This window comes from Xenopus tropicalis, chromosome 8 (assembly GCF_000004195.4).
Source record: "Xenopus tropicalis strain Nigerian chromosome 8, UCB_Xtro_10.0, whole genome shotgun sequence".
In the NCBI taxonomy this organism is placed as follows: domain Eukaryota; kingdom Metazoa; phylum Chordata; class Amphibia; order Anura; family Pipidae; genus Xenopus; species Xenopus tropicalis.
The window spans coordinates 57,955,196-57,965,436 of NC_030684.2; the positions used below are offsets into that span (position 1 = coordinate 57,955,196).

The 10,241-nt window shown below is 37.6% G+C and overlaps 1 protein-coding gene across 2 annotated transcripts in view; it reads left to right on the forward strand.

Annotated features, from left to right (window-relative positions):
• Positions 1-4,399, forward strand: part of mamld1 (mastermind like domain containing 1) — a 121,773-nt gene extending 117,374 nt beyond the window's left edge. For both annotated transcript variants that reach the window (XM_002934546.5, XM_012969490.3), the window contains 2 exons: positions 505-586; positions 1,404-4,399. In XM_002934546.5, coding sequence (XP_002934592.3) covers positions 505-586; positions 1,404-2,425 — 1,104 coding nt within the window. In that variant the 3' untranslated portion in view covers positions 2,426-4,399. The remainder of the gene's footprint in view (positions 1-504; positions 587-1,403) is intronic.
• Positions 4,400-10,241: the final 5,842 nt, after the last annotated feature.

The following is a 10,241-nucleotide window of genomic DNA, read 5'->3' on the forward strand; positions in this document are numbered from 1 at the left end:
TCATTCATACTGTGAGTTGCAGCAAGTCTTTATCTTTGTCAGTATGGCAGTAACATGCCATTCATTGTCAGTTGCACAATAAGCAAAGGGAACCCTAGAAGTAATACTTTCTCATCTGTGTTCCCCTTACTTTGCACTTTGAGTGGAATTTCACACAGTTCATTAAAATACCCTCCTTTTGAGCTTGTACTACTGATTTTATTTTATGAGTATATATCTTTTTTTCAGTTCCTAAAGGGGCTAGTGGGAATCCAGTACCAAAATTACAATTTGCTGAAGGTTTTAATCCTTTTCTATTGCTAAAAAAAATCATTTGTCAAGTAAAGAATATTTTAATACATGCTGCATCCTCAAATATAGAATATAAGATTGTTGCTATTAGTAGCAATTGCTGTCCACCTACATCCATGAGCATTTCTTGACAGCTAGAAATCTTGTTCCATCAAGTCATTGGATGAATGTAGGTCCAATTATTTATTTCATCTTAATTTCATTTTATTATAGATTAAACACCGGCCAAATATGATGAGTGTGACCAATGAACAACGTGGCACTTTTGTTACCCAGCAGATGAATCAGTTTCAAAGTAAGTCTTGGAGAAACATTCCAGAAAATAAATCTGTATAATATCATTCAACTGCAAAAAATGTACTTTGCTTAATGACATGTATAGTTTTATTTATAAAGTGCCACAAAAATGACATTGCATAGTCTTATAACTGTCTTGTGTAAACTTGTATTGTTTCCTACTGGAGTTAGACTCCTTCATTGTAGATAACACAGCATGGTGGAATGGCTTATTAGACCAGAATAGTCCTCTGTTGTTCAGACTAATTACTGAACATTAAGCTGCAGGGACAAAATACTGATAGGTTTTAATTGCGTACAGTCCTTATTGGTCTTAGTTCTTTACTGAAATCTACATTTTGCTACAACTTATAACTTTTAGTACAATTATTTGATCAAAATATCCATTCATTGATGGATGTATAGAGGAATTAAATGCACTAAAAGAAAGTAGATGTATTAATGCACATTCATTTTTCAATTCCCCCTCTTCTTGTGTATCTTATAGGGAATAATGTAACAGCTACTTTTTAAATGATAAAGACTTAAGAAATCATTATGGAGTTACATGATTTTATAACACAAAAGTCGTGCGGACGCCTGAAAAATTCGGCGAAAATACGCTCCGAGCGTTCATGCTTTTGTAAATGTGCCCCTAAGTGTGGGTATCATGTATGTTACATACAGTATATATATATATATATAAAAGTAAATTTCAATGCAATTTTACTAAGCACCATGGCTTTTGTGTATGTTATACACAAAAGATAAATAGTAATGGATTAGCTGTTCTACAATGGTCGAGTTTTTAATACTTACTTATTTATCTTCTATAGCTATTCCACAACCTCTCCGCACTGACTGTGTCCAGCCAATGTCAACACCTGCCCAAAACCATCGCATGATTGCATCACCCCAAGGGCTCATTCAAACCAGTATGGGCTCTGGAATCGCCCAAACAGCTATTAACCAGAACAGTGGACCTATGGTTATAATGCCTCACAACACTGGAAAACAACAAGGAATATTCCCAGGATCATCAGAATTCAACATTCTTCTTCGGCAGAACCAGAACACCATGAACATAAATTCTGGGTGCCAGACAGTCCATAACCAATCCACAATACGACCTGGAATGACCTTGTCTGGATATACAACCAGCTCTTTAACAAATCATGCTGCAGCACAGCAACACTTGCAGCAGTCCAGCATATCCAGAATCCCCAATGTGTATGCTAACTCCTCTTCTCAGCTGTGGACGCAAGCTGGAGTTTCTAGACTGTCAGGCCAAAATCAAATGGACCCCAGTGTGCAACAATTCCCTAACAACCCACTCTTTTCCAAACAAAGTATCAGACCAAACATGGCAAGCCAGCAATTTCCTCACCAAGCTGTGGTTCCTCCAAACCAAATAGCTCCTGGGGTCCAGATACGTCAAATGCAAAAACTTGGCCTAGCCCACTCAAATCAAGTAGGGTCTATTAACAATCCTAACCTAGGGAACAGTCTATCAAGGGGGCCGATATCAGCTATCAATGCCATGAAAGCTATGCCCCAAGGTGTACCTGCATTCAACCAAATAAATCCTGGTCAGCTAGGCCCACCTGCTTATGGACCTTCATCAGTCCAGGCACCAGAATCCTTTGATCGAGTGAGTTCTGGTCCAGATATGCACCAGTATGACTTTGTTCAGACGCAAAATAGCTCTATGTTGTCTGCTAACTGTAATGAAGCTGACTTTATTGATTGCCTAATGAAAGGTGGAAGTAGCAGCAATGCAGATGAAGACTGGCTACACAACTTAACAATACTGGATGATATTTTGGGGCAACACAATCAAAATCCTGGACCTGTCTAGTGCACAGCAAAACAAGCATATCAGAAGAACAGCCATCCCACTTGAAATCAACAAATCTTTTAATACAAAGATTAACCGGGTGGCTAATATCGGCTGTTCTTTTTTTTCTGAAAAATGTAAATATTTAAATATTTTATAAATTATGTTTTCCAACAGTATATAGAAGTATTGATACTTCTGTGAGTGGCTGTATATAAACTTATTGCATAATGTTTTGTTACATTATAGGGTTTTCATTTATAATACCTTGTTTTAATATGCAAATATTATTGTTAGTTTTGGTAATACTGTGTATTACAGCCTGAAATAATTGTTATGTTTTTTGACATAACACGCATAAAGTAAGAGGTGTTGAGCAAACTAATGGAACCTATGTATCCCCACCCAGCATTTAGTTACACTGGAACGCTAATATGGAATCAAGTAGTCAACCATTTTGGCCTTGCATTATTTAGATCCTTGTTTTGAAGGCGTCTTTCACCCTAAATGCGCACTAACCTTAAAAATGTTCTTTAACTGTGCCTAATACAGAGGAATTCATATTTTACACATATAGATTTATATTATTTTTTAATATAGGTTGTCCATTCTTAAAGGAGTTGTTTACCTTCTGAGACAATTTGCAATTATGGGAGGTTTTTTAATTACTTCATTTTTTTGTTTAGCAGCTTTCCAGTTTGGAATTTCAGCAGCAGGGTCCAAATTACCTTAGCAACGAGCAACCAGGAAGTGGTTTGAATGAGAGATTTATGAATAGAAGAGGGACTGAATATAAAGATAAATAATAAAAGTAACAATAACATTGTAGAGTCACAGAGTAATAGCGTTGTAACTGCTAATATCAGCGATCCTCATTGTAAAGCTGGAAAGAGTCACAAGAAGGCAAATAATTAAAAAAAAAACCTCAATTATAAAAAAATAATTTATAAAAAAAAAACAATTGAAAAATTGCTAAGAATTGGCTATTCTATAACATACTAAAAGTTATAGTACCCATTTTGCCTGCCTTCTGCTATTATTTTGGGTCTGTAGCTGATTATGCCAACTATTATGGTAACATAATAAAAGGTGCAAAGTTTGCTACTGGTCTAGTAACCCCTAGCGACCAATAAAGCAATCTTATCAACACTATTCTATAAGCTGGGCGAGAAAAGACTTCAATAGGAATACTATTCATACTATACCCTGCTTAGACAACTATAAAGGGAAAAGAAAATAAAGTTTAGTGTGCCTTTACAGTGTTTAGAGCCTATTCAGCTCACTCACCCCTGCTACTGGTGTCTGCATGTTTGTTTGCATTACCTAATGAAAGGCATTGAATAAGGGAGTGAGCTGCCTTAGTCACTAGAACAAGAGACACAAATGCATGGCTTATGAGTTAGATGGTTGTCCAGTCACAGTATCAGCCCTGATGTACCTCTTGATAGGATGCACTCAATACATGGAAATGATATGCCAAGTAAGAGTCCCTTACACTAACGATACAACATAATTGGCCATACTCCTTGTCAGCTAGTACAATGTGTCCTTGGGACTATGTCTAAAATTCATTTGATGAAAGGAAAAACAACCAGTTAGTGCACATGTAAAACCAAATGGCAAAACTTTTATTGGTTTGCACACCTTTGTATATATTTGTAGTATACAGGTGACTTGTTCCTGATTTTTAGGCTTTTTCACAACTACATTTTACTGTGGGGGGCGGGGTTGGGGTGCAGTTTGTTGGAAGGAAAAAGCCTAGGCAAGAATTTTGTCAATTTTCTGTCAGATAATATTGTCCAATGTATATTTAAGAGTCTGTTTATTAAAAACAAATTCCATTGTACTGTAAACTTCAAATGTTCATATTTTGTGTAATCATATTTTAATAGTTGCACCATATTTCTGTAATACATTTGTAATATAATGTCAGCATCAAGCACAGAATCAATGATGTTTTCCTCATACCATAATAAAGAGCCAGGGAAAAATGGACGTCTTTTTTTTCTTTTCATCAGTCAGCGTTTTCTCTTATTCTCCTAATTCTGCCATAATGCCTGCCTTCTCTTCACAAGTCTTCATGGCTAAGAATGGGTAGAAAATGAGAGGAGTTATATATGAGTGTTTTAAAGTCTAATTACCCAAAATAAAAATATATCTACTAGAGAATTTTCTATTTTCCTCTTTGAAAAATACGCATTAGAATATTTACTACCTTTACTACTAACATTTTAAATACTAGTTGTTCATCATTAAGTGAGTATCTCTCACATCTTGGAAAATAACTGGAGGCTACCATACTGAATAAACCCTAAGGTTCTCTTACCTGACAGCACTTTGGCTGGGTGCCACAAGCAAGGACTGCCCACTTTCCTTACAGCAGAATTAGTGTACCTTATGGCACAAGTGTGCTCTTCCTCTTTCATAATATTTGTCCTAGAGTCTTATCTGCAAAACTAATAGTATATCTACAAGCCGGAAACCTCAGTGTTCTGACCTCCGACTAGCATTTTAGGCAATGTAGTGTGGCTACAAGCCAAGCTCCTAGACAGATCAGTCCCTATCATTTTGAGGGATCATGTCTGTTTTAGGGTCAAGAGCATGACTATAGGGGTAAGTGTCGGACTGGCCCACAGGAAAACCAGGAAAACTCCCGGTTGGCCAAGGTGTCAGTGAGGCCTCCTGCTTCTAGCCATGTAGGGGTAGCAGAACTTGCAACTGCTTTGGGCCTCAGTTGGTATGAACAGTTTCAATATAAGTTTATGAATGCCTTTAGGGGGCCTGAAATGGTGCTTCTGTGGGGCCCAGTAACATCTAGTTACATCACTGGTAAGGGACAAGGGTTTATAACACAATGGAATGAAAGAAGGGCGAGGGTACTATTAGAGGAGAGTAAAATGTAAAGTAAAACACAGGTACCATATATATGTGGCACTTGGCTGTTCCATAATTGCTGATGATGTGGATTCTACCCTCAGAATTGTTACTAAAAAGTGGAAACAAACCTATAAAACTAACGTATTCAAAACAGACAAAGCAGAAAACAACAGTTTAAAAAGCTCTGTGAAGGTTTTCATTCATCCAGGAGATAGTAATAGCCAAGCTCCAAGGAAGATCAGTTCCTATCATTGTGAGGGATCATGTCTGTTTTAGGGACAAGGGCATGACTATAGGGGTAAGTGTCGGACTGGCCCACAGGAAAACCAGGAAAACTCCCGGTTGGCCAAGGTGTCAGTGAGGCCTCCTGCTTCTAGCCATTTGGCCTAATTCATGGTCATTACTTATTTTTCCATAGCATATAAATATATAGAAGAATAGATTATAGTATGTAAAGATAAAAAAACTAGGAAAATATAGAAACTGAGTAAGAAGTGGATGTAGAATAGTTTGGAGAGTGGGCCCATGGTCTAAGGTTTTCTCATGGGCCCCTGGCATCACAGTCCGACACTGATAGGGGTAGCAGAACATTCTAAAACTAACGTCTTCAAAATAGACAGTAAAAAACAAAAGTTTGAAAGCTCTGTGAAGGTTTTCATTCATCCAGGAGATAATAATACCCAATATTTGCATAGCGAGCTGAGGAAAATGTTTCACCTCTCATCCAAACAGCTTCTTCACATGCTGCCTTTCAGTTACATTAATGTTAGGCATTGTAAGGTATATTCAGCTTCCACCAACTGGCTGTTTCCAAGACCAACTGTCAATTACCACTATTAAATGAGATTATGTTTCAGCAGTGCCTAGTATATTATTAAAAGCCACTTGTAAATTCCACTTGACCTACAAGAAAACCACTCTCATGAAATAAAACCATAAAGAGAGAACATGCACAATATACTATAATGCACATGCTAATATCATAGAAATTCTGAACCTAACTATTAAGTAAAATCAGTTTGTGTAGGTACTGTATATATATTTGCTTTGTGGTAGAGTTCTGTTACAGTTGTGTCTCATACCAATGAGAATTATGATGGTATATGATGGTATAAGATTAAAACTGAATAAAGTAGCACCCAATAATCATCTACTCCAGACAAATGACAAGACAACGTATCATTAAATATGTAAACCAACAAAAACTGTAAATGTATTCCTGGAAATGAGGGAGAGCGAGAGGCTGAAGAGCAATCTGAGTGCACTGTTGATGTTATGTTTATATACTATGAATATATAGATAGTATATAATGTTTGAAATGAAATAACCTAGTAAGGCCATTTATTTAAAAAGATTTTAAAATACTATGTAGGCTATATATTAAACATGCATTTTTAAAGACAAATTGGATTTTAAGTTTGTGTGACATCAGAGTAAACAGAGCAGGCAGTAGGGTTTGTGGCCTAACCAGTAAATCACCAGCCAATCCAGTGCCAGTATTATATATTGTCCTCAGTCCACCCCATACTCACCTAGCTACAGCCTTGAAAAATGCCATTCCCTGCTCCCATGACATCCAGCTCCCACCACCCCATCCCCTTCACATACCAGCTAGGGAAGGTGGTAACCCTGTAAAGCACTTTTTGGCCTGCAAGACAAGATAAAGTACATAGCCCACTGTATCACAGCTGTAGCTCCCCAACAATAACACATTTAAACTCCAATAAAGAGAATACAGAATCTTCAAATTGCATCATTTGGTGACCTTTGGTTTTACCATGCTAGCATTGCAGATAATTCCTAAATTCCCCAAAAGACACAACTGCGTTCTCAAAATGGGCACAGTGTCCTCCAGCACTGGAGCTGTTAAGCTGCTCGTTTTATAATGAAACTATTAATATAGCGTATCAGGTACCCCATGCTACTTTTGCACCTGCACAGCACTTCTGCCTTTTAACCTCTGGGGTTATACATTTGGCAAGGCTATAAAAGCAGCATTTCAACATTCCATTGTAGAAAAAAATTGGTAATACTGTATTTAAACCAATACAAAGCTTGTTTGTTAATATCCATATAATAAGATTAAGGTCATGGATATTTTAGGTATACAAGATTCTTTTTTTCTGACGTTCAGTGGGAATCCAAGCTGTATAATTTTATTAAGTGCGGTGCAAACATCAAATGAACAGTGAGAATAGGCTAAGAAGTTGCTGGCAATAGAGAAGAGCTTTTAATGTTTCGCTTATTGTTGGCTGAATGATTGGTGTATGCAGTGCAAGCAAAGCTTTAGCTGCCCTGGAAGTGTTGGACTGGAACAAGTATACAAAAAGTTTTATAGAACATAATGGGATTAAGAAAGAGCTGAAATGAATTAAGGTTTCTCTAAAAACAGCACAACATGCTCTCACATACAGAAACATATATGTACATGTGCAAAGCATATACATGGTGCAGTTAAATATAGACAAGAAGGAAGTTGAAGTTAGTTCTCTTATTGGCTACAAATCTAAGCCATAGGTAGCTAGCCTGGGACCCTTAACCAGTAGCAAATAGAGGGATTTCTTCAATAACAGCATGGCAACCAAGTACAAGACTTTTATAATCTTAATGGAAATTGCTCAGAACATTCGTAATTGCAAATCTGTCAATGCCCATTATTTTGTCTCCCCCCCCCCAACCGACCTACTACTTACTTAATCTACCTCCTCTTCAATACTAACACTGCTGCCAGACTAATTCTTTCATTGTGCTTACTGTATGCTCATTACTATCGACAGCCAGAGACCTAATGAAGGAAGTTTATTAGCCTTTTAACACATTCCCTTATGTACAACCCTTAAAAGAACACCTATACAATATGCAATACTAGCTCCCAATGTCAGAAACATGAGTCAAGTGTTTAATTTATATCTTCTTCTTGAGAAGATAAACAGATCTGTCCCCGAGCTGAGTAGAAGAAATAATAAACACAATCTGTATAAAGAACAGATTATTTCTTACAGGAAGTTATAACACTATGTTTTGAAGGACATTTGGACTTTTTATTTTGCACTCCTCAAATCACTTAAAAATATTAATTCAGTTTTGAGGACCCAACAAGGGTAAATTTAATAGCTGCTGTATTGTAGCATATTGAGTATGATTTGAGGAGTACAGCAACAATTTAGAGGACAATGTACAGTAAGACCTGAATACTCTTTATGCAAATTCTACCGTATCGCTTCTCAATTCTACTCTGTCTACCCCACATTTATACTCTTTTCACTCTATTTTTACCCAATAAAAGGCTCTCTGTCTAAAGCAAACATTCTCTTTTTTTCTCTTTATATTCCACCATTTTGACCTTTTTCTATCCCACCACTTGCTCTCTCTCACTCTAGTCTCCACACACACTCTTCCCATCATCCTTCTCTTGAACCTCTCTATAGTCATTTACTCTCTCGCACTGTCTACTCTGTCTTCCCCAACCTCTCTGTTTAATCCACCCTCATTCTCTTTCTTTTTCCTTTATTTAACACCCACAATAACTTTTCCCTTTCTCTTTTAAATTTTCCCACAAGCTTGCCACTTTCTTGTGTTGGTCTAGTTCCATCCTCTCTTTTACATTTTCAGTTCCCTCCTTGCATTACTCCATACCTTAGTCATACTCTTTTCTTTCTTCCTCCTCTCTCCACTTTGATTCTGACATTCCCCACTCCCTGAATGGTTTCCTTGCCCCCCTCCACTATTATTCCTCCATTAGTACGTTTCTTACTTCTATAATTTTTTTAAGCTCTTCCTTTAACACCCCACTTCTTACTCTTTCCATTGTGCATAACCCCAAATAACTAGGTAGAACATTGTGCAAGGTACACTAATAAGACAATTTTAGCTGAAAATATTCTATTAATAGATAAACACAATGCATGCTCCCCCCGTCCCATATGTGAGTGGAAACACTCTACATTTGGTATTCTCTATCCCATAGAATAGCTCAAACAGCTTTCCCGTACCTACTTACTGAAGAATGTACCTCGCTGCTAAATACCCTGCCTCCAATAAACTTTATAGACAGACACAGAGCAGTAAACCATATAAATATATCATTACACACAGATTTTACCAGTCTAGTGCAGCCCAGAAATCTCCTTACAAATATGCGAGGATCCTCCTGCTCTCTCCGAAGAGGGATCCTGCTCAGCCTCAATTAAGCTCTCTAGCATGGCTGCCTGTTAAGCAAAGGATAGCTTACAAAATCCTTCTGCTGACATTCAAAGCCCTTCACTCCTCTGCTCCTCACTACATTTCTTCATTGGTCTCCCTGCACGTTCCTGGTCGTCTCCTCCGCTCCTCTCAGAGCCTCCGTCTTTTTACACCATCCACACCCATTGCGCTCTCTCGTCTTAAACCTTTCTATCTCGCTGCTCCTTACCTCTGGAACTCTATCCCTGAATCCCTCCGTAGGGAAAACTCACCCACTCTCTTTAAGAAAAAGCTCAGCTGTTACCTTCTGGAGCACTAAAACATTATTTTGCCCAGTCCTGTGCTTAAGGGCAAATGCCCATACCTGGTGCACTCTTACCTTCCAGTTTGTGCCTGTATGTTACCCAACCACTTAGATTGTAAGCTCTACGGGGCAGGGACCTCCTTCCTACTGTGTCTCATACCACATGGCACTTTTATATATATATACATATATGTATTTATTGTATTTATTTATTATATCACTTGTCCTCCCTGTGTGTAATTTTGTATTCTGTAAGACTGTACAGCGCTGCGTACCCTTGTGGCGCTTTATAAATAAAGTTATACATACATATGGCAACCCATTGTGTAGTTTATTCCTGGCTCTGTACTACCTAAACACAACCTCAGGGACAACAATCATAAGACTGTTATATAGTGAATAGTGAATTATTTAGTATGATTGCTATTGTCTCTTTACAAAGCACCAGCCATTTTCTATACTGCTGTAAACCA